General features: G+C 41.3%; 2 protein-coding genes across 2 annotated transcripts; one reads left to right on the top strand and one right to left on the bottom strand.

The window, feature by feature from the left end:
* Positions 1 to 229: 229 nt before the first annotated feature.
* On the top strand, positions 230 to 2052 carry cxcl-c13b (CXC chemokine 13b). The gene is made up of 4 exons (XM_030771655.1): positions 230 to 398; positions 616 to 745; positions 894 to 977; positions 1247 to 2052. The coding sequence occupies exons 1-4, from the start codon at positions 287 to 289 to the stop codon at positions 1353 to 1355; spliced, it is 435 nt and encodes a 144-aa protein (XP_030627515.1). The 5' UTR covers positions 230 to 286; the 3' UTR covers positions 1356 to 2052.
* Positions 2053 to 9164: 7112 nt separating this feature from the next.
* On the bottom strand, positions 9165 to 14165 carry tmem72 (transmembrane protein 72). Its single transcript, XM_030772699.1, has 5 exons — positions 13864 to 14165; positions 11744 to 11810; positions 10264 to 10335; positions 9850 to 9989; positions 9165 to 9717 (listed from the first exon to the last, which is right to left on the bottom strand). Exons 1-5 carry the CDS (start codon positions 13931 to 13933, stop codon positions 9323 to 9325), a joined length of 744 nt encoding a protein of 247 aa, XP_030628559.1. The 5' UTR covers positions 13934 to 14165; the 3' UTR covers positions 9165 to 9322.
* Positions 14166 to 25776: the final 11611 nt, after the last annotated feature.

The raw sequence follows: 25776 nt of genomic DNA, 5'->3' as shown, positions 1-25776 counted from the left end.
CTCATTTCTCGTGAGATGCTATTGCGTAGAGTGACCATTAAAATATGAGTTTGGATACATCCCGAATCACTCTCCGCTCTTAGTCGACTCTCTGTTAGCAGAGAAACCAAACGTTCATATTTTTCTCTTTTCTGTGTCGGCAGTGAACACTTTCTGACACCATCCTTCAGTTGGGCACTGGGAATGGGAGAGGGCTGACGGATGGGAGAGTAGGCCCCCTGCAACAGTCCTGGGAAATTCCCGGCAGTGACGTGACAGAGCTGGGAAGTCCCTCCAGGGCAGTTAAATGCCGCGATGGGAAGTTCAGCTCAGCACACGCTACACAGTCAACATGAGTTCCACACTTCACACATGCCGCTCTCTGCTAGCGCTGCTGCTCTGCATCTACCTCTTTACAGGTGAGTGCTGCAGAAATCTTTCACGATGTTTTGAGGAAGTTTACAAAATGTGTTTTGCCTTGCAAAGTAGTCTTTGGTATCTGACTAGCTGATTAATGAATTTTATCGACATCTCTCAGACTTTCTGCTGAATTTTTAGAATTGTTTAGAGAACCTGGAAGTGTGATTTTTATTTTTCTATTGTGCTTTTTTTTTTTTTTTTTTTCAATCAATGCAGCCCAAAAGGCAGAAGCTACACACGTCCCCAGAGGATGCGTGTGTCCTAAATCAGTCTCCAGAGTCAAGGCACTCCTGTCCAGCTTCATAGTCTCCTCAAAAGGATCAAACTGCGACAAAGTTGAAATAATGTAAGTACCCCACAGACTGAGCTTTGTGACACTGATCTGAGAACAGTTTTGTTTTTTGGGTTTTTTTTTTAGAAACTACTGGTCTAATTATATTCAATGTTCGTTTATTGATGTTTGTTTTTTGTTGTTGTTGTTGCTGTTTTTTTAGAGTTGTTCTGAAGCGGAATAATCAGACCGCGTGTCTGAGTCCAGATGGGAGACAAGGCAAGAAACTACTCCACTGTTGGGAAAGGTGAGAAAAGAAAAACATCTCAGTTTTACTAGACATACGGACCAAAGGTCAGCCACAAATTTTGGCTTTATTCCAATACAGCAAGTAAACATTCGCACAATTACCTCAGATTAGAAAGTTCATCATAAAAATTCAACACAGGTTACAGTCTCAAAAGGATATGTTGATGTAAAAACAAGCTCTAGGAAAGCCTAAATAAAGATGTAATGCTTCAAAATGCACTGTGTGATTTTTTTTTAAAATTTGTTTTATTTTGACTTTGTCTGAAGGAGTGAGAAAACTGGAATTGACAGGGTAAAAGAATGTCTTCGGAAGCTGAGGCCTAAGAAAACAGGGCAACGGAGACAAAAGGTCAAATCCAAGAAGGTCACGTCGTGACTTCTCACACCACGTCTCTGACTGGGAGAAATGGGACAGACGGGGGGGGGGGGGTAAATGGGAGCGGATGAAGATGGGCCAGTGCGAAGCCACTGGTGAAGCAGCGCCTGAGGTGACCCTCCCATGCCCCCCCCCGAGGACGCACTTCCACGACGTTTTTGGCACACAGAGCTCACAGAATCTGTGATGTGACATAACTCACTGTACAAAGCCATCGCCAGATAATAATCACAGATGCTTCCATCTGAGCCAGCTGCAGCATAAGGTTGATTTTACATGTGTATTCTTCCATGCCAGGTTTAGAAAGACTGAATAAAGATATCTGTATCTAGGCCAGTGTGAAGAGGTTGACTGCTGACTATCTTTCTTATCTGCAGCAGATTAAGAGGGGTGATTATAGAATCCCTATTTTTAAGATAGTTTTATTCTACGACTCTTTTCATGGTCAGGTTTCTCAACTGCCAGAGATGCTACATGTTTTGACAAAAATGTGGGAGGTATTTTTATCAAGTTTTTTGTTTGTTTGTTTGTTTGTCTGTTTTATTTTTGCTCTTTTTGGTTTGCGAATATCCGGAATGCGGGCATTTTTGAAGAATGTGAAAAAACACACTACACTGCAGTGTAACAATTGTCTGTTTGTCTCTGCTATTTATTTACAAGATGTACTGTCAATATGTTATACCAATAAATATATAAGCTGATGATCAGACAGTGTCTTTTCATAAATGCACGTGTTTAAAACCCTGGGCAGCGTATTTCTATGGCTGTTATAAAATACATTTCAAAACTGATGCAGTCAGTCACAGTCTTTAAGTAGACTCTTTCAAGACCTGTACATTATCTGCAATTTTAACAGCACACAGATAATCATTTTCATTTGTCAAGAATATCATCCTGTTATTTGGCTACTATGAGACATCTGAGAGCAATTCTTGCACCAGCAGTTAAGCACCGTAAAAACGTGTGGTTTCCGAATATTAAAAATTTTCAAAATGTGTAAGTGCGTAATTATTGTGCATTTCAGCAGAAAGCATTGCACGTATTAGGGAATAGAAAGACACAGGAAATGAAGTAGAGAAATCTCTGTAGCTAGATTTAAAGAGTCCCTGGTTAAACTGTAACAGTTCCATTGTGTTTGCTCAGACTGTTATCTGTATGAAATGACCCGCAGTTTACAGGAAATAAATGGAATCCAGTCTGAATATTCAGGCGGAGGAAACCTGGCAAGGGTTCATAAAGGAGCTATTGAGAAGACGGCTCAGAACCACCTGAGCCTTTTTTACTGGAAACCATGTGACATTGTCAGTGCTGAATATGGACATGGAGGAAATAAGGACATAGATCAGCCTGGAGCAAAGCACTGCCTACCATTCCCTGCACTGAACCCGTTTCACGAGAGCGCATGCATTTCTGCAGCGCTCGCCTTCAGACATGGACTTCAGCAATCTGTCACCGACTCTGAACCTCTTCTTCCTCTTCCTTTTCAGTCTGGGCTTCACAACAGGTAAACCTGATTAAACTCAATCGCTACAACTGCTCCGACTGCTTGAGTTAGACGAGTATTAAAACGTTCGGGGGCGGTCTGTTTCCAGATCACAAAGCCGCAGCCTTGTCCATCAGATGCGACTGCATAGAGACGGCAGACTTTGTGAAGTGGACAGAAATCAGAAATTTCACCATCAAACCAAGGAGTCCCCTGTGCAGCGATATTCAGATTATGTGAGTAATTCACTAATTTCGTGTCAGTTATAGATTATTTATGCACAAGCCATTCTATCCCCTGCATTAATTTAAAAACTGCTGACAAGCACTTGAAGATGTCTGTGATGTGGTATGTCGAGGAAACGACGCATGATACAGAGACTGCATTAAACAACAACAACAACAAAAAGGGATTTACATTTTACATATTCTCTTAAGCCTCCAGGAGTTCCCACGCTTTTGGTAAATGAAGTGACACTTTCCATGTGTGTGTGTGTGTGCGCAGGGGGCAGGGTTTCAATCAGCTTTACATTACTACTGAACCTGTTTCAGGGGGATTTTTTTTTGGCTTGTTTGCTTTTTTTTTCGTTTCATTTTGCAATGTTTTCATTACACTCATCCTGTCATCATTTCATAATCACTAGTGGTTTATAGTGGTTTATACTGAAGAATGCTGCATGTGCAGACATGTCTTACAATCTGAGATATCAACCGAAAAGTCCAATTCATACGAGGTATAGCATGACAGATGGCGGTGATGTTTGTTAATCACACTCAGAGACCTGCCAGGACCTGAATGGAACAGTGAGATTCTTTCACCCTTTGATTCCTTATGAGCAGGCAGATAAACAAATGCCAAAACACAATGACCGCAGAATGAAAAACAGATGAAATACGAGAGACTGAGAAAGCACAGAGATGGACAGAAAATCAGTTTAAATGCCTTTGCACAGGGCTTATGACAGAGGACGGTCCTGTCATTACAGAACATTTGCATAAGTAATTTTTTTTTGATGACTCTCACTTTTGCTTAGTTATAATGTTTTTAAAATACTATATCCATTTATACATTAGATTTCCTTTTTTTCTATTATTTTCTTGATGCTACCATGAAGTTAGTATGAGGATGAAATCGATGCTTTTAAATGATGTACTTGCACAAATTTGCCTTTTTTGAAACCAACCGTGAAAAAGTGAACCAGGTTTCAATGCCTCACGCTACTTCCATCTATTTTTGCTACCTGACCCGTGGAAGCAATATTTTCATTGTTTTTTCCTCACTCTGTCTGATGAACTCTTTTCCTTTGTGAGAGAATGTGAGCTGATGAAAACAATCCTGTGATTTCATCATTTTACACAGAGGAAATGTAAACATATATCACAAAGATAAATTACAAGGTGACATCTGTTTATGTTCTTTGGTCTCTGACATTCCTCTTAAATCAGTCAGCATATATAAATATGTTACTACATTTGTTTAAGGAAATATGCTTTCTGTTGTAACACTAAACAGACGACGGGTGTTGACAGAAGTGTTAAGATGAGCTTTTGTTCGTTAACACAGTACAGTCACAAAGCCTCTGTGCTCCAGCGACCAGTATTCCTCACGTGCCCTCAGTGAGCATTTCTGAGAAAACAAAACAAGCTGAACGAGACCTGAAGCGTCTCAGTCTGCGTACCGGTTTTGTTCATTTTATGCTCTGTCTCGTCAGACTGGAGCGGCAGAAAAATAAGGTATGCCTGAATCCAGACTCCAAACAGGGACAGAGGCTGCTGAAATGCTGGAACCGGTCAGTAAACATCACCTGTCCACCTATCGTTTGAAATTTTGAATATATTGTGTGTTCAAATATCAATGTCCACAGTATGTGCACATTTCATTATTCTAGAGATTGACATAAATCTGTGTATTAACGTACTATTTATGATCTATTATGTATCTCATTCAGTACATATAGATACATATGGTTAAGATAATGCATATTCCATAATAGCACTGTTTAAAAGTCATGCACTCATTTAATGCCAGAGAAATTTTTTATTTATTTATTTATTTTTTACCCAAACAAGTTCCTTATGATTGGGAAAAGTGTTGTTCAGATAAATAATTGAAATAATCTGTAGAACTCTGCCCCCTATTGGTTTAAAGGGAAATAAAGCAAAAAAAAACTGATCGTTTACAGTTATTTGAATTGGGACTCCTTTAAACTATTTAGAGCAATGAAACCAGGAGATTATGGACAAATGTATTTATTTTTGAACAAACAGAGCAATATTAAATGACTGGCCGAATTGCTAAGATTTTTATAGCTGAGGAATCTCAGTTTAAATGTAATACATTAGCCTCAGTGTAGTGAACAGCTTAATTTTTTTTTTTTTTTACTTCTCTCTCTTACATGTTGTCTCAGTCACTAGTAGTGCGTATTGATTTAAGGTGCAACTCATTCAAAATAGGGGTGAACTGATTGACCCCTGCTTCTGCTGTACTCAGCATAAAATCTATGGTGTCATTCAAACACTTTAACCCTTTGACTTTACCATTTTCAAGGATTAAACAGGATCCCGCAAAGAAAAAGACGTGCTTACGGCTGCCCAAAAACAAAGGAAAGAAAAAGGCGAAGAAGCAGTAACTCATGTCATGATGTGCCCTTCCCGAGTCAAGTTAAAAACATGTTTATACAATCCCTGTTACAACACATTATAATCATCATATCACGTCATAACTGTACCGTCCATGATGTGAAAAAACATCTATGCACTTACATTTTCTAATAAAATATGTTAAAAGCAGTTGGGTTTTTTTTTCAAATCCGTTTGTTAACTCTTGGTTAAGGTTATACGGTTGAGGTAATTACGCAAAGCATAACTTTAAAGAAGTTGTGGACTGCTGAACAGAATGAAACCGAAATCAGCTTTGAATGAAAAGGCAGCCGTTTTCTCATTTCTGCATTCAACTGAATTATGTTGAGGAACGAAACATTTTAAAGCATAAACGCACTGCTGCATGAAAAGGGTTTCACACACGGGGTGACAAAGCAATTAACAAAACGCGTCGTTTAAACGGGCAGAGACAGCAGAGTGAGAATAGGCCTTTTCTGATTTGACACCACCCTGTCTATGACCGTCATCATAAATTATTAAACCGACCCACGGAAAAAACAAAACAAAAAACAAAACAAAACACGAAAAAGACATAAATGGCTTGGTGAATTATGAAGACCCCAGTCAACCAGACGACAGTTATTCACGGCATCACACTATGAACAAAGAAACCATCCTTACGAATGTGCCGCACTTGCTAAATTAAGACAGATTAACAGTCGCAGTTAATTACAGAGAGGTGTGTGACCAGCTGATGCCCTCGATGACTGGATGATGAGTAAGTGACCAAGTTTTGTTCATGCGCATACATGCTGATGGACATGTGATGTTGTGTATAAAAATGTGGGATAGACTCATTACAGACAGGTAACCGCCCTGGGCACGCATCATGTGAAATATGATATTTGTTCGTAGCCTAAGGCAATGCGTAAAAGAAAATCATTGTCGCTACAGGAAAACAAACAATAAACAGTGATATTCTGCACATAAAACGAAACAAATCCCCTGTCATAACTGGTTATTTGAAAACCATTTAGCTGAGATTTGCAGGGCGCGGGGAGATTGCGAAGCGCAATTTGTAAAAATTCAAAGTGACATCAAAGAGATGTCAAAGTCTTGACATCCACTGTCGGAGTTTGAAAAATGTACTGAGGACAAGGAACCCGGACCAAATAAAACGATTTTCTGAGAGGCATCACTTTTTTTTATACCTGAGCTGAAAAGGCTACCTGTTTAATACGTAAGATGTAGAACATCTAACGCAAGTCACAATACCAGTTTTGTCGTTCGCTACAGTCCTGACCACTGAATTATCGTACTATCATATGCATAATTTATTAAGACGTGTCTTACCATCTCCAAAACACAGTACGCACGTTTGATTCTGTGTTTCTCTCGCAAGCAAACAACGTAGTTACGGCCAGACTTCTTCCGTTTCACACCTAAAACGCTTGACTGTGCTTGCCCGGAGAAGACGCTACCTACCAAGGAAACCAAGAAAAAACATTTCAACCATGCGGAGACTGGCAGTGACATAAGCCAATCCTTGTATTATCTGATAAGGAAAACCAATCAAAATAGCCCGTGGGCGGTAATTCTGTTGTGTTGCCCCGGGAAACGAGGACCAGATCCATTTTCCTTATCTTGCTGTCACTGGCCGATTAGGCTTACTGTCACATACGTGTACTCGTATGTGATAGCCGACAAGCAAAAATAAAAAATATCACAATATTTTATTGTCCGAAAGTTGCCGCGCGTGTGTCATATAAGACGACAAATCAATTATTTATCTGACATTTTAACATTTCTGTATCGAAGAATCATAATAAATAAATAAGCAAAATAAAAAAAAAATTAATAAGAAACAGTAAGGAATTCTGCACAATGTTAATTTCTGTACTACTTGCTTGCTACATCTACCCTCAGCCACGTCTTTGTGTTCAACCGTAGACTGCACCGGTTTCCTGTTTTTTTGACTTGAAAGTATGAAAATACCATCTAGGAAAAAGATGATCACGCAAGAGCTGATAAAATATTTGAGGAAGTTTATAATTTGAGGAGCTCGTTCCACTTCCCCCACAGGAAACCAGCTTTGTTCAAAAAGGATATGATCATGACAAGGAGACTCCCAAATAAGGAAGATAATTCAGGATGTGGAGGCATGTGGAAATTGTGCTGAATAGAATGAGGCACAGCAACCTGGTTAAACCTCTAACCTTTTCATTCTTTCATTGCTTTATCTTTGACTCTGTTTGACTCTGAGCTTCTTTCAGTGACATCTTCATCTACTGCTGTTAAAAAAATGTGGTTTTGAGGGTCATAGGTACTGCAGTATTTGGCAACTGCCCAGGCCACTAATGTGCTTTCACCCCAATTCCCTTACACAGAGCAAATTTTGCTCTGCATCGCTTGCCAATCACAATCCCCTGCTTATGATTGGACAATATCATTCAATGCTCAGAACTGTTTTTCTTTTCATACAAACCCTAGGCTGTTCATAAGGTCACTGAATATCTAGATCTTCAGAGCTACGTGTGTTCCTAATATCTGATTAATTTAAATTATTTACTGAGCTTTGCAATACTGATCCATCATGAAAAGTCCTTATTGCATGTAAAATAACACCACACAAAGAACCCTCCTCTTTAAATGCTTTTTCATTAGTTGTTGAGAAGGTTGGACATGTGAGTCAAGGCTTCAGGGAGGACAACGTGACAACCCTAAGGGTGTTTTAGGATTCAGGTCTTTGTAAGAAAAGAACTAGACGTCTGAGTCTGACCAGCGAGGGGCTGTCTGATGAATGGATGCACTCAGTTTTATTGATTTATTTAGCCAAGATGTAGTAGATGCACTTTATATACAAAGGCTACCACCTTCTCAGCACACCACAGAACACTGCCTGCGGGCAACGCTTTTGAAATGGACATCAAAGTAGTCGTGAGCGTTGAAGCGAAAACAAAACCTTAACCGTAAAAACATTTTAAATAATTCTGTTTCATACTCCAAAAAAAAAAAAAAATACTACTGCTTTTTCCCTTACACACAGTCTTACACACAGAACTATGAAGGTGGACAATGGAGCAGTTTCTGAGTTTGAGAATGACTGGGAGGATGAGAATGGGGAGCTGGGATTATTGTTTGGTTTGTGAGGTTCTGCTGTGGGCTTTAGCGGATCTCAGGAGGGCCTCTCATGAACTGTCTCCATGGTCACCTAGAAGCGAGAAAAAAATTAAAACCCAGCTTTGTGTTTCTCCAGCTCCGCCTTCCTGTTCACAATACAACAAAAAGCAGCGACAGTCACAGTTTTTACAGTTGAGTAGTAATCTGGATTAAGTGATAATATCAATTTCAAATCATGTTTGGATCCAAAAGCGAGGGTAGCCGAGTTGCACAAACACAGTATACTGACAAGTTGAAAAGAACAGTAAAAATGCATTTTTTTGTAGTTGAAAACAACATTCAGCATACTTAAAAAAAAAAAATCAATCATTATCTTTACAGTTATTTTGGAGATTATTCTATAAATGGTCTGAGTACAAGATGATGCAAGATGATGCAATCTAATTGTTATGCATATTCATTATTCAGTGTATCTAATGTGTCTCTTTTCATATAAAATACGTACTATTAAATAAAAGTTAGGATTAATCACTGAGCTGTATTTTTAAAATGATCATGAACATTAGAGGACTTTCTCCCAGCATCCTCTTCAGCCTTACAGAACAAAGCTCTGGTGTTGTCTTCTGTGTCCTGTCGCTGCTTAAAACCTCCAAGAAGAAAAATCTCATGACTTAAACATGAAACAGAACTGAAACAGAATTTTTGCTCTACGACTGTGGTCTCTACTTTCTCCTGTCACGAGAGGGTTTTTTTTTTTTTTGCATTTAATCAGGGATCATGGGTGCTTTGTCTGAGGTGGTCTCTAGTTCCATGTCATGGTATCCGTCCATCTCGGTTTTGTCTTGGTCGAGGCCTTTTACGAAACGCACATGTCTTTTGTCTCCCTTGCCCCTGGCTCTGGGGCCGTGTGTGGCTGGGTGGTGGGGATCCAGCATGGCCTGGGTACTGTCAGCGGGGCTCTGGAGCACGCTGCTGATGGGAAAGAACGAAGCTCTTTTCCCCGTGATGACGTGGAAGAAGGAGACGCTCTGTTCGTTCTCCCCCATGTCGCTGACGTAAATGGTCGACAGTCCCGGTTCGCCCGTCTCTTTGGACTGCTCCGCTTTCTTCTTCCTGCTCAAAATGAAGTTGACGAACCCGGTCACCAGAAGCATGGTTCCTGTCGTGGATTTTACAGAGATTACAGTTAAGCCCTGAAGAAACAATTGTGTGTCCTGTGGGGATTGTATTTGTTTGTTTGTTTGTTTGTTTGGATTAATCATCAAAGTTGTCTTTTAAAAGTGTTTCATACCTGGAATAATTGCATGCCAGACCATCACTGGGTGTAGGAAGCACACTATAGACATCAAGGTGTAATAGAGAAACTTCTGGAAGCCTCCGATCTTGGCCATCTTCTTCCAGATAATGATAAGCTTCCAAGTAGGGGGACAGCTCCAAATATAAAAGCCAGACATGCAAAAAAAAAAAAAAAAGGAAAAAAAAAAAGCCAAAGTGAATACGAAATGATGGCAAAACCAAGAGCGTAATTCATGAAATTATACATGTGTGCAGAATGGGAATCACTTCACCGTCTGCAAAGTTGCTGACACTGGAACTTAAATAAGAACCTTCAACGTGACAAAGCACAGATTTCACAAAAGATATATAATACTTCTTTTTGCAGACAGGCCTCAAACGAATGAAGAGCCATAGAGCCTGGACTTACGGAAGGCACATTGCCAGAAGAGCGTCGACAAAATAGGCCATTTCAAACAGCATCATCCCAGCCGATGAGACACTGTCGCAGAGAGTAATAGAGATGAATGCATGAGATGAAAGCAGTGTATGAGAATGATTTCTTCCCTTTCAAGCTCAGTTGGAGCTACAATAACATCAAAATGTGAACGGGGTATAAATCATTAAATATATGAAAGAGACCGCCCTACATTGAGTGTAGAGCCATTGGGAGAGATTTTGAGTGTATGTGTCTAATGTTGCAGAAACCGTTCTGCCATGAGGGAATATAGTTAAGAACTCTCCTTTATCAGTCAAAATACTGCCAAAGCCCTGAGTCTGCGAGATCTGAGAAAACAGAGTCATATGAGTCGCCAAATCAGCCAAGGGTCAAAAAAATCACGACATCAGTTTCCTGTCAGCTACTAATGTAGGTGCGTGTTGTGTTCATATGTTCATCGTTCCAAATAAGCCCTCAATATTTCACTCCCTTCTGGACATATCTCCTTGTTGCTCATGCAGAACCTCTCACGATTGGCTGCGAGCCCACAACGATAAGGTCATGTGAACAAGGAGTCCTCCCCTCTCGTGAAACTACACAGAGGAGCTACCGTCCTCCTGCCTCCTGCTTTGAGTGTCCTTCAGGGAGGATGTTGGAGAATGATTGATGGAAACGAGCATGTATTACTTCAGGATCCTTTATCCATTTGGTCCTTCTTCAAGCCTAAAGCATTGGGATAAGTCTGGATAACGGAGGGAAACTGATTGACTATGTTGTTCCCCGCAGACGGTCCCTTCAGAGCTAAGAAACTTCAGCTCTGTTGGAGCGCTCTGACACTATTCGTCATAAAATACACAAAAATATATGATTTGCTGTACGTCTTGGGATGTGAAACGGAGACAAAGTTAGCGATTCTCAGTCATAACTGTCTGTGTTACTGAACTTCTGCTCTCGCTCCAAATGACGGGCTCAGAGTTCCAGGAACAGGCCTCCCTCTGAGAGATGAGCCATGTGTTTTTAAAGGCAGACAGGCTGATCACAGGCAACTCATTACCCTGGCCGCTCGGTGGGCACTGTCTGTCTGGATCCGTGTCCGACACAAGTCAACCATGCTGGAGGTTCATTTAATGTGTGCGGTGGGTCTAAACCAACTCACACATGTCAACCAGGCTGACAAAGAGATTCTCTCTCTCTCTCTCTCTCTCTCTCTCTGTCTCTCTCTCCTCTGTCTCTCTCTCCTCTGTGTCTGTCTATCTCTCTCTCTCTCTCATACACACACACACACACACACACACACATATGCACCCATACACAAACGTGGTTGCACATCTTTCACAAACAGATATGAAATCCTGAGATGAAAGTATGTGCATAAATTTTTTTGCTCTTTCCAGAATATCTGCAGTTTTTTAAGAAAAAAGAAGAAGAAGAAGAAGAAGAAGAAGAAGAAGAATTGAACGAGTATACTCACAGGAGATAGACAGCCAGGCTGTGAAAGTCTCCCTGTCTCAGAGTCTCCACCCCCACAGCACACAGCACTATGGCAGGGGTCAACCAGAGGCATCAGGGGTCAACCAGAGGCATCGGGGGTCAACCAGAGGCATCGGGGTACAAGGACACAACACAATTCAATTAAGCAAATGGAAAGTTTCCCAGCAGGAGACAGCTCTTTATACACCCTTAAATCTCATATTTACTCAGTGGCAAGAGCAAGTGTTCTAATAATCCGTTGCTTCTTTGTGGAAAAAGAAACCACTTTACAAAGGTCACAAAACAACACATGCATACACACTCACATGCTAAATACCATGAATGAACTCACATGCAGATTACCAGAGAGTGAAACTATAAACACACAAGCACACATGCCTCAACCAAGCAGATTATGATTTTACCGGCTTTTATGATGTGGAGGATACAAACATCTCATTAACACCTAATTTTCCTGCTGTAACTGACTGCAGAGGTGAGAGAGAACGAGGCAGAACAATTTCATATGATTTAATGATTTCATTTACACATTTCTATATAACCTTTCATCTTCGCGTGTGAAAAAAAAATCATTTACAAAGAATAAATGATTTCCATGTAACTCTGAGAGTGAAAAAACACAGAACATACTCCTGAAACACTGTAAAAAAAGGCAACTGCTTTAATTTATTTGACAGCCAAAACAAAACCTAAATCAAGAAATAATTTTTTGTGCCCCCTTCAAAAAAAGGTGTCGAACCGTCTTTCTCTTTGCAGCCACAAGATGGCAGATTTGCGTCATCTTTTCTTAAACAGACCGTGGGTAACTATCCAACCTGTAATCCTTTTGCGTTTTTTTTGTTTTGTTTTTTTTTTAACTTGGAAGTGTAGTCCCACTTTCCATGGAAACGTCCAACTGAATTGCTCATTTTGAGAAATGTCAGCGCTTCAGCATGAGATCATACAACTTATCAGGTCAAAAGTGAGAACGAAAAGAAATACACCAGCTCTTCGAGTCTGTGTGTCAAGATTATTTAGACGCAGAAGAATTGAATAGGTGATAAGGTGATTAGGACATGAACTAGTTTCCAAAAAACAGATAAAAAAGATAAAAAAAAAAAAACCCTTCTCCTAAATAATTATTGAGCTTGTCATGTCTTGTAACTTCCAGTATAACAATCAAAACCAAAAACCACCAAGGCCATAATCCCACACCACATCTAAATCCCAACAACACCACTGCTCTCTCTCTCTCTCTCTCTCGCTCTCTCTCTCTCTCTCTCTCTCTCTCTCTCGCTCTCTCTCGCTCTCTCCCTCTCTCTCTCTCTCTCTCTCTCTCTCTCGCTCTCTCTCTCTCTCTCTCTCTCTCTCTCTCTCTCTATATATATATATATATACACACACATATATACACATAAGCAACAATAAGACAGGCACATATCACATTTTTATAGCACGCAAACATCAAAGCAATAAGTAGAAACATAGTTTTACGAGGTATGCCGTGTATGTTATACAACTCCAGCGGGATAGAACAGCTTCTGTCCTGAGGGGCTTTTGTGGGGAGACTGGGGGTAGATGTTACGACAGACAAGCCTCTTGTACGACTGTCTACAGGGGCAGGCAGGAGTCGGACACTCTGTGATTTAAACAGGGCCATTCTCACCGACACAGCGTCTGGAGAAGCAATGCAGCGATTTTATGGTTCTGATGTCTCGCATAAAACGTCACTCGAGACCGTGGAAGACGCTGAACCTCGCTGGGGATAATATGTAATAAAATAACCATAGTAAAATGCGTAATAAATATATAATTTAAGTGTTTATTCACTACAGTTACCTACTGTGATCAACACTCTCGTTTTATAGGAACATTTTGTGTTTTAGGCTCATGAAGTTGGTCTAAAGCAGACCACAAGGTCAAACTAATCCAGCTACGAGAGTCACAAGCAGGAAAAAAAAACCTAACAGTGGAACTGATGGCGAATATTTACGTAACACACAATACTTGGCACCTGTTGGCACAGATTAGTAACTGGGAACTCCAACAATGCATTAGACTGATGACTTTTCGTACGCGCGCATCTGAACGCACATTCGGTCTTGCTGAACGAGACCCTACCTGCAGCCGTCGAGACGCCAAGAATTCTGCAAGCGCACTCCACCACAATCCACAAGGCTGGACTTCCCATTACCAGAGTTTAACTGCGGCTCCCTTTAGTCAGTGGGGGTGGCTGAGGCTCCTTCAAACCTCAGACCTTTAAAACAGCCAGATGCCTCAGGCAGGAGGAACTCAGTACTCCAGAGGTGTGTATGGTCCACGGGGAGCAGCGGAGGGAGAGGAAGCGTTGTTACAAGGCTTCATGGTTGGATATTAGATTGTCTTAACTGGAAGTTGCTCTAGGCCAGGACCTAGTAGGACTTTTCTCTGGTTAATCTGCCTAGTGTAAAAATGCTGGAACACACACGCATACACACGCATACACACACACACACACACACACAAACACACACACACAAACACACGTTCTGACCACCCCCAGCCGGTTCCTGCCGCATTCCACCTCCATTCAAGGTGAGGGGATAAAAGATGGAAAACTGGACTAAATCCCCTCTGCGGAGTTCCAGTTAAAGATTACCTGACTTGGCACTGAATGTTGTTGTGGCTGAAACAATTCTTTTCCAAAGAGGGACCATGAAAAATAACGCTTTTTTTTTAAGAAAGTGTAAGAGTGGTGGCTTTTTCTGTCTCACTCACACACACACACACACACACACACGCAAACACACACACGCAAACACACACACACACACACGCACGCACGCACACACATACATATGCACACACACACACACACACACACACACACACACACACACACACACACACACACACACAGTAGCTTTTCAAAGAACAACTAATTTAAACGAGTTTTTTGACCTTCATCTGTGGGTAATACATTGCCACCCCCTCTCCGTTTCTTCCACAGCACTGCCTCTGGGGAGTAAAACACATTCAAATAACCTTCAGAAAAAATCACATCATTAACGCACCAAAACATCCTTGTCGGTGAGGCCGTCCACATTTTTCAAAATTGGGTGTATATTGAAAGGTTTTCAAATCTTTGGCTCCTCTTAGGAAGTCTCCTCTGAAAGGTAACGTTTAATCGTGCTTAATATCCGTCTACTGCATGACACAACACTTTTATAAGACTCCACAGTACTGGAAGACAGATGTTTGTCAGAGAACAGGAGAGAGGCTACAGAGGAGACAGTATCTTCATCAACCCATTTAAACCCATATCAAAGGTAGGATACATGGGGTAGGAGTTAAAACCCATTACAAAAGACCAAAACAACATCTCTGACTTAACAAAAGTCAAATGAAACTGCATGCGTTAACTGGTTGACTCAGAAATGAGGAGAGAGGGTGTTTTTAATTATAGAAGAATGCACACAGTCAAAACAAACACAACTTCAGTTCATTTGAAAACATGCCCGTTGCATCAGTTGAATCAAACAAATGTTACTGACTTAAGTTTGTAAGAACTGAGATTCAGTATAAGTTAAGTTCCCAGCATTTGATTTGAATCAAGGCCCTGAGTTTTATAACGTTTTCAAATAAAGCTAACCAGTTAGATGTTGAAGTATGTCCGGCTTTCTAATTAGACTGGTTTGTCTGTTTTATTTAGTGGTTACTGGTAACAAACTCAAAGGAAATGAACAGAATATACGTGGCTTACTTGTGATGCTCTTGAAATAGAAATACCAATAAAATATCAAAGAAACAAATCAAACACAAATACACAGCACTTTATATAAGATAAACCTCTCAAGTTACATGTTATGTGAGACTGAAATAAACCTTCTCACTTTCTGCCAGGGACAAAATCAAAACCGAAGCTTCCATTCTGTCCCTGTGGTTAAATATCCTGTCGACTTGTCTATGCATTACACAACTAAATCTGGAGTATTCATACAAATAAACATAAAATAAGGGAAACATTGGTGCAATAGGTCTGGAAGTGCAAATTCCACACATCTGGAAATGTTGTGTTTGGATGACTTTATTGCCAACAAAGGCTCTTGGCGTTGATCAATAGAAAAGACATCATCTGATGCCTGAGGCCAAGTGCAATCTATACTGTACATGGCAGGATGGTGAGCCCGAAGTTTAGTGTGTTTGGAACAGGCCTGGCAGGACACACATAAATACGCATGCACACACACACAAACACACACACAAACACACACACACACACACGCACGCACAGACAGAAAGCACAGCTCTGATTTATAGCTTTGATACACAAGTTGACTCTGTCGGGAGGAAAAATGTAAATCAGCTTACACTGCACAAAGCTACCTTTGTTTTCAGCCCCAGTCCACTCATTTTAAGATTAGCAGTTATATTATGTGTGTGTTTGTGTGTGGGTGTGTGTGTGTGTGTGTGGGGGGGGGGGGGGGGGGTGGATGTGGGTGCATGGGGGAGAGAGAGAGAGAGAGAGAGAGAGCTTGGCCGCTGCTGTGAGGCATAATCAGGTCTAAATCTGCAGCAGACTTATTAGTGCAGCCTGAGGTTTCTCTATATTTGATTACATGGAAGTTCGTTCACTATGGGGACAAACAAAAAAAGACACGTGGAGTCATTGTTTAAGATTGTTCTAGAAAATTCCAGAACACTCCACTGTACATCCCTATTACTGCAAACACACACACACACACACACACACACACACAGCAGAGATCCAGACAGTACAGACACATCCACAAACTGATTTCATCGTCTCAGAAGGGGCAGCTTCATGAACATTGCTGATGCTGACTTTGACTTCGGGAGGCTTTTCGGCTCTCTCTTCATTTTCATTAGTCAAACTGGACCAACAGTCCAGGTATAAAACCCAGAGACCTCTTACAGAGGAGCCCATGGCTATAAATTGGTGGCCACGTCTATGCAAAACCCTCTCATTCACACCGCTGCTTTTCAGCTTTGCATATTCAGCATTTCAGAGACTTTTTCTGTAATTAATACTCTAATTAAGAGGATATATATAGATCCACTCTTTTCTCTGTGCTCAGGAAAAAAAAGGATATATATTTTTTCACACCGTGTCACCCTGTGTTGCCTTAGCATAAAGGGAGGAGTGACATGCCAGACCGATTCTTTTGTTTCATTTTCCCAGAAGAAAAATACATTTAAATGGTGTCAAGGTGGTTTCCATGGCTACGCTGCAACACAGCAGTATCATTCTGAACGGCAATTTAGCTTGGGAAGCGAGTCCAGGCGGAGAGATCCAGATTGTAACTGAGCCTCTATCGGGTGTCAAGAGCCGAGCGTTTCTGAGAGGTCTACAGTGGAGGTTTTCCATGATGGCTATAGCGGAGGGGTCCCGACAGGCTGGCGTACGTGTGTGTAACTACACACAGCAGGACGTTTAAAATTTAAGTTAAAACTAATAAATCCATAGTCATTCAAGCGAGACCACCCACCCCTTAATCCCAAGAAAAGACGCAAATATTTTGAAGGATTTGCTTAGTTGTACACCCCCCCCCCCCCAAAAAAAAGTGTGTTAAAAAAACATGGATGCTCAGGGTGAAATTAGATATTTATTTTACTAATGGGACTCTATGTTTGTTCCTTTGGGAAACCTATGGAAGACCGCATTAAACAGCATTAATGTTGAGGGAAAATGTTTAAGCAACAGTGAAGAACATGAGAACGCCAGATGGCTGAATTTGTTTTAACAGAATCGTACACTCACCAAGCTGTCACCAAATCTGGTGTCAGGTGAAACGCACACGTGCACATTCACACATACATACACACATACACACACAGACACACACACACACACATGCACACACATGTGCACACACACAGACATACACATACACACACACGCAAACACACACACACACACACATGCACACACATGTGCACACACACACAGACATATAGACACACACATACACACACTGAGTCATTTGTACAGGAAACCATGACTACACTTAACTATAACTTGAGTACTGACTAAAAATGTATATTGTTTTGCTGAATCTCAGAAGGAGCTTAAGTGTGAATAGTACTCAGTTGATTTATATACATTCTATCATAGTATATTTTCAAATGGAATAGAATGGAATCATACCATAGACATTAATGGGCACCATTCAAAACAGCCTGACACAGCCAAGTTAGTTCTCTGACCAGTGTCTGATAAACTGACGCAATTTTTTTATCAGGCTTGAAGAATTTTAACTCATTTATTTCACGACTGTATAAACACATGCTTGACATTACTGACTCCCTTATAACCTGATGAATGGACCTGAGGCATTTCTCTTTTCAAATACAGAACATCTTTAAGCAAAAAAGAGAAGTTATGACACAAACACACAGGAAGAAGAAATGGTCACGCACACACACACACACACACACACATACACACACAGATGCAGACACACACACACACGCACAAACACACACACACTAAAACTAGCTAGCTAACTAAATGAATAATTACTTGCATTTTAGATTATAGGGCAGGGGACGTGAATGGCATAACTTGTTTAAGGACATTACAGAGAAGGAAACACATCTTGTCTGGTCTGTGCTGACTCTGTGCCTCCTGTGCACTGGACCATATGCTCTGGTCCCTTGGTTTAGTGACATCATATTTTCAGCCCCATTGCAGAAATAAAACATCACATTTCATCAGACAGTTTTCAGCCTAATGGTCTTAATCATCGAGTCTTCGAGACAACCGCCTCTCCCTTTGTCAAAGCCTCTCCGCTTTTGGCTCGGATAACAAAACGAAGTGACCGGTCGCAGCTGGCAGCATAGCTCTCCCCATGATAACGACCTCTGGGATTTCGCTGGAGCCCTGAACGCACTAAAGAAAAAAAGGGGGGGGGGGGGGGGGGGGGGGGAAGAAACAGGCTGGTGAGTATAGCATGAAGGTACGTAAATGAGCAAAGAACACATCGATTTCCGTCTATCGAAAGCAGCTGGCTAACATTACCGAATAAAATTCAATTTCTTGTTTTGATTTGGTTATAGAGAGCGAATTGAACATGTCTACAGCACTTAAAGCTTGCAATGAACTAAGCCGGTGTAAACTGTGGAAGGACCTAAAGGCCGTGCCAGTCTTACTCTGGGCTGAGGGCACAGCAGAACGATAGTTGTTCTCAGCTAAACCACTCCCCCACTCAGTTACTCCTGATGTCCTGGATCTGCTATTCATCAAAAGCCATGGAGCTATATTTCATCTTGACTACCACGGCAACTTTATCTTGTTGTATGAGGAGAACAAGTAATGATTACAGATCTACATTTCAATAATCCTCGTAACAGAACGCCACGTTATTTTTCATCACAACTATGAGCTATGAAAATGTTGGTTGTTGGTTTTGCGAGATACTCTGAATCTACATAATATTAAAATGTCTAATACCATAGACAGGATTAGTTCAGATTATCACATGGTTAATCGCGCTCTGTTCGTCGAGATCTGAAAGGCAGGAGAGACACAGTAGACTGAAAACAGATTCCTTTCTCACTTTGCTGACTCCAGCATTACTCCCACTTACATTTCCAACTTTACCCCGTCTTGCAGACAGAGTTTGGTATTTATGACTGATGAATCTGGTTGAGGTTGGGGTTAGGAACACGGGTACGGGGAGGGGGTAGGAATTCCCTCTCAAAGACAGACGACCGAACGGATGACTGGTTGGCCGTAAACCAATTCTGATACGCAGACACGCGTAAAAAGACACGCAGAAAGGAACAGCTACAAAACATATTCAAACAGTGAATAGATTCAGCAGGATGTTAAAACTCTTCACATCATCGAGCACTGAATGAATTGTCTAGAGAGTCTTTGCCATTTCAGAAAAGCCCATATGTGGTGTAAGTCAGTAATATGTAATTGGGTGAAACATGCCCATATATCATTTAATGACATCTGGTTTCCAAGCCAAAGCCCTGTTTAGTCATATTTTGTCCATATGCACTTGTTCACTGATCCAGTGACGTCACTATCGTGAAGGTACAGCAGAAACGCTAAAACGATGACTTGAGCAAACCATAGTCGATCTTGTGTGATACCGGACAGAAACAGAGCCCATTGTCATCGGCTGGTGGTGACTGAGGATGTATCAACAGTGACATCGCCTTTGTGACAGGGCAGGGTAAGGATGTGTAAGCAGAGTCTGTGTAAACTCACAGACTAAACCCTCCACACGACACGTACTTCCAAAACAGAGTCAGGCTCACCAAGGCAATGCATGCAGTCATACCCACCCAAAGGACGCCTCTAGCACTTTCATCTCCTAGCACTAGACAGGGCTGGATCAGCTTTCCTTGATTACCTGATCGTTTCAGTAACTGGAACCACTACATGCAGAACATCAAAACTGACCTAAGACCAGAGCATTGTGTTTGATATCCATTTTGGGACACCTGTAACATGTCACCTGGACCAGAGTTCAAACAGCCCTGAATAGTAGACTGTCAAAATTGAATATTTGTACAGTTAAAATAACCAATGATTCAGTCAGTTCATGGGAAAATTCAGTTTAAATTTTTCTGGTTAATAGCCTTTTTCCAAATGTAAACATAACTACTGAACTGTTGAACTGTTTCATAAAATAAATGCTTTTAGTAGTAAGGGGGGGAAATCCTGAAATTCTGCAGGATTCCAGATGTAAACTAATCTCTCCAACTGGCCATATCTAAACAAATTCAGCGATTGCTTCATCATGGGGTAGTTATTCCAAGACGTTAAGAGATATCTTTTTTTTTTTTAAGAAAAAATCCTCAATAGATTAGTCATTCATCATTAAAATCCCAGACTTCTTTGGTAGACTGAGTGACAAACTCAAATTCCCCCAAATCCAGGGTTTCCAAGAAGTATACAAAAACATGGAGAAACCTGACTGTGATAGCCAAGCAAACACATGTCTTTAGGTAGAACAAGTGTGTGTGTGTGTGTGTGTGTGTGTGTGGGGGGGGGGGGGGGGGGTAAAATCAGGACAGCCTCTTTCACATGCCCTTGAGCTCCAAGTCCTTCACTCTGCTCTCCGGTTGGTCCTTGGCCACATAATTGGTAACTGGCTAGATCCACCCTCTCGTAATTTTAGTTGGGTTTTTTTTCCTGTCCTATTAGTCTCTCAGTGGCAGGGCTCCATTAGAGTGAATAGGTGTAGGGGGAACTAGGCAGGCATGTCTGGGCTTTTATTAGACTCCTGCTGCGCTCATACTGGAGGTTTGAGGAGAACCCTCATTTGATGATGTGCGAATTCAAGTCAGTCTGCTGAGTGATGATGACTTGTGTCTGAACTGTGAGCTAAAAACATCTCCATATGGCCATTTCAGCATGTCTCCCACTGAAATGTATCAGATTGGCTACGACAGTTTAGATCTAACCAGTTTAAATCTAACCATCTCCAAAAAGAGGTTAGTTTTGGCTTTGGCACCTTCAATAAGGTGTTCTTTTATTTTCTTTCCCAGGTTTGTTCAGAAGTCTGACTATCGCTTTGCGTGTCTGCACCATAGCGATGCGTGGATCGCAGTTAGATCCACTCGCACCTCGGTTAATCCGCCAATCATGCAGGCCGAGTCGTAAAAATTAACATTCTGATTAATAGCGGATGGGTCGCGGGTGGGTGAACTAATACATCATTAGTGAGGAAAATATTCACGACATTCTCGAAAATGTGAACATATTTTAACCTTCATTTTTCATCAGGTGCAAATTAGCAGACTAGCCTCTCATTGCGCCAACTGTGGCATCCATAAGCAGCAACGGAGGCAAAAAAGAGAAAATCTGAGAGAAAATTGAAAAGGGAGCATTAAAACCAAAACAAAAAAGGACAGAAAAGTTCCGTGTGATTTAGCGAGAAACTTAACCATGACGAGTCAAGTGCTGAGTAGCCTATCTCATGGGCAACAGCACGAAGCGCTAGACTAGCCTGTCTGTTGCCATTTTCATTTTACTGAAAAAAAAAAAAAAGAACTTTAAATAAATGTTTATTTTTTAAAACCAGCCTGCTTCAGTGTAATATGTTACCATATCATCACGCCTACATATATCCCACTGAGAAATAACAGTCTCGAAATCAGAGCTAAATCATTTGTTCGGGTGGATGATTTATGCGTACACGCGGATTCAGGTGACGTCAGATCCGATCCGCGTATCACCACTGTACTAAGGAACACGATGACTCAAAGCACAGCGGACCATTCTAAGAGACTTCATCATTTTCCCAAGAACAAAGTGCTGGCTGCTGTAACTATATTCCTAAATGCTCTAAATAAGCGGAACATCGTTTAAATTCAGTGAGTCTGAAACTGAATGACACATTTACGCTGCTGATCTTGGATGGCATAATTCCCAAACAAACACAGATGTCAAAGTTTTCACAATAAAAAATCTGAATAAAGTTTACCCTCTTCCTGGTTACATATGCCAAATTCCACAGCTAAAAACCTTGGTGTGATTTTTGACTCTAGTCTCTCGCTTGTCACTCATATCAAGAATACAACCAAAACGGCCTTTTATCATCTCCGTAATATCGCTAAAATTAGGCCCCTATTATGTTTGGCTGATGCAGAAACCATTGTTCATGCATTTGTCACGTCTCGCCTTGATTACTGCAATGTTCTGTACTCTGGTTTGCCTGCCCCCAGTACCAGAAGTCTTCAGCTCGTCCAGAATGCTGCTGCCAGAATCCTGACCCGAACTAGGAAGTTCGATCATATCACTCCCGTCCTGGCTTTCCTTCACTGGCTCCCAATTCACAGGAGGGCTGATTTTAAAGTCCTCCTATTAACATTTAAAATTCTCCATGGGCTTGCACCGGCCTATCTTTCCGAATTTATTACACCCTATGAGTGTCTGGCTTGAATGTGGCTACTTTCTTCTTAGGTGTGCCCCCCCTCCCTCCCTGTCATCTCTCTCTTCATCATCATCCCGATGGCTGCTGCGGCTTCGTGGCTTCCTGCGCTGCTGTGGCTGTGTCGTCCACTCCAACTGAGCCCCATGCTGTCCTGTCATTCTTTATACTGTCTATTAGTTGTGTTTTCATGCTCATTATCACTGTGTTGTTTGTAATCTGCCCACTGGGTTGGCACCTATTGCACCTGGCTGGACTAGAAGGGGTCTCCTCTCTCTGTGGTCCTCTCAACATTTCTCCTATTTTTCCCTAGCATCTGGGTTTTTTGAGGAGTTTTTTCTTGCCCGCTATCAGGTTCAAGTCAGGGGGTGCCACTCTGCTCTGTTTGTTGTAATCCTGTGGGCATGTAAAGCCCTTTGAGACTGTAAACAGTGATATTGGGCTTTAAATAAACTTAAACTTGAAACTAGGAAATGCATTTACCACTCACCAAGAGTCAGGCACACACACACACACACACACACACACACACACACACACACGTCCGTGTGCACACGCACACACACACACGCAACATGCACGCGCACACACACACACTCACACGCACACACACACACACACTCACATGCACACACACACGCAACATGCACACACACACACACACACACAAATGCAAGCGAGCATGCACACACACACATGCACATGTATGCACACACACGCACACATGCATGCACATGTACACAAACACAGACACACACAGACACACATGCGCATACACACACACACACACACACACACACACACACTGATTTACTTGCATGTAAAAGGAGTAGCCTGTAACTTCCTCTCAAGGTCCCGGTGAGGTTAAGCTGTCGACCAGTTTGTCAGATCAAGTTGTGTACCACAAACTACAAAGAGCAGACAAAGAAATATTTCTCACCACAGACCAAAAAAAAAAAGTACAGCCTAATGATGTTATCAGATAACCATGCTGCATTCTTATGAATAAACAATGTGGATTATAAAATAAATAATTTATTTCTATTGCCTCTTAACACATACATTTCATGCACGTAAGCACTGCACACATATAAGGTTTTTCATATCTATAAATAAAAAGCCTGTGATGGAAGAATGTGACCTTAAACCGCAAGTGATAAAAAAAGCAGGAAATGCTGAGATTTCACTCAGATGACAAGCTCATAAATTATACAACGCTTCCCGCCCAGCTCCTCACCCTACTTAACTGTTCTAATGAACTGCAACGTGGTTTGGATTAAGGTATTAAGCCCCTAGTTATTAATCAATTATCCCATAAAATAAATATTGTACATGGCTAGAAATGACGCACTTCGGCTCCAGTAGATATCTGATTCCGCGTTTGTTCATTGCAGCAGTGGATCCTTTAGTGCTTAAAGCGACTGAAATAGTTGCTGAGTGACGCAGCTCTCTGATGCTGTTGACCAAGTCGAAAACTGTCTTTATATTAATTGCAATATGACATGTCTCTTTCGCTTGGACCAGCGTTGGTGCTGAACCGTCAGACCAATTCTAAAAGCAACAGTGAACATCAACATGTTGTTCAGAGTCTGTTGCAGAAACGTCTGGAAATGAGGTACTGTATGTTACCTTGCAAAGAGTCTGTTTTATCTTTGTGCTTTTCCGTTTTCTTAATTAATGGGTCATTCATTGTTTAAAAATGTTTTTAACGGCGTGAACTGATCCAAAATGGTGAAGGCCTTTTCTGTTGGCTTCATCGTTGCTTATTTTTCTAGATCAATCACTGCGTTTTCATACGTGAGCCAAACATACAACTCAACATGTGGAAAGCTTTGAGAGAGGGCGTCTGCTTTAGTGCGCTTTTCAAATCTGTCCAGCCCCGAGGAGAACAAGCAATTTTGTGAGCAGGCCATATATCTTTCTTTTCCCCTACAGTCAAATATAGTTTTATCACTCCCATTGTAAGCAAAGCGCATACCAGATTATTACACTGACCTGAAGTAGTCTTCATCTATGATATAAAAATCTCTTTTAAACAGTATAAAGTACAGCAAAGCAATGGTGCAGTGATGCATCGGTGATTAAGTCATGCAGAGGAAAGTGTATGAAAATAAGGATATGATAAAATACATATAAAATATGGATATGGATATGGAAAAATATAAAATATGGATATTTCCGATGAGGAAAAACGAGAGAGCCGACTTTACGCACACTCCATGCCAATCGGCACGGAAAACTATCTCAAACTGACATGCGTACCCCACAACCCCTATCTCAAAGTGCTTATGGGTAGGAGAACATTCTGCCATGTTCTTTCCATTAAAAAACGACTACAGCCAGATTTAGCTTTTTGGACCCAGATTAGTCTGAGGATTATTGATATAAATTGGCCCTGTGCATTAACATAGTCAGAGAAGCTCTTGTGCATATTTCTGTCCCCTCCAATTCCAAAAGAATTCTTCAAAAATAATCAGTTTTTGTGTACTGTGTATTTTGTCTGGCGTATGTCTTTTTGCCATCATAACATTCCAAAAAATTTGCACTCCGTGTTCCAAGTTTACATTCAGTGGCTTCATCCACATGAACCTCAACAAAAAGAACGAAAAGAAAAAAAAAAAAGTTCCAAGGACTGAAGTAAGAAGATCACTGGAGTTGACTCTCTCCAAATGCATCTGCTTTGGATGAGTAGGATGCTCTGTGTTTGCTTTTAACAGTGCTCTGTCCTGCTCAAGCTGAATAACAGAGAGATGTGATGAATGATTTAATTAACTGCAGGAGGTATTTTACAGCTTCAGAAAGAGAGAGAGAGAGAGAGAGAGAGAGGAGAAAGAGAAAAGACCATAATGAACCAGCTTGCTGCCATCGAATCGATTTGTCAGGAAGATGAATGTGGGCAAATTAACCTAACCCAAAGGAGCACAGTCTGAGAGGAGAAAAGCAATACCTCCGCATGTTTCCTCTGGTGCACTGCCATCTTTCGCCGCGCTTAGACTGGAGAGCAATGTTTCAACGTTCCAAATGTGAACGGCTCTGTTCTACACGAGGAGCTTCAAATGAACTGTTTGCTGCCCGATTAAACTAAAGCGGTGCGTCTTACGCTTATCTTAGCTCTTGGATCGAGCATGCTCCATCTGCT

Source organism: Chanos chanos, chromosome 4 (assembly GCF_902362185.1).
Source record: "Chanos chanos chromosome 4, fChaCha1.1, whole genome shotgun sequence".
NCBI lineage: Eukaryota > Metazoa > Chordata > Actinopteri > Gonorynchiformes > Chanidae > Chanos > Chanos chanos.
Note: the sequence above shows the minus strand (reverse complement) of the source record. Positions and strands in the feature narration are given on the sequence as shown.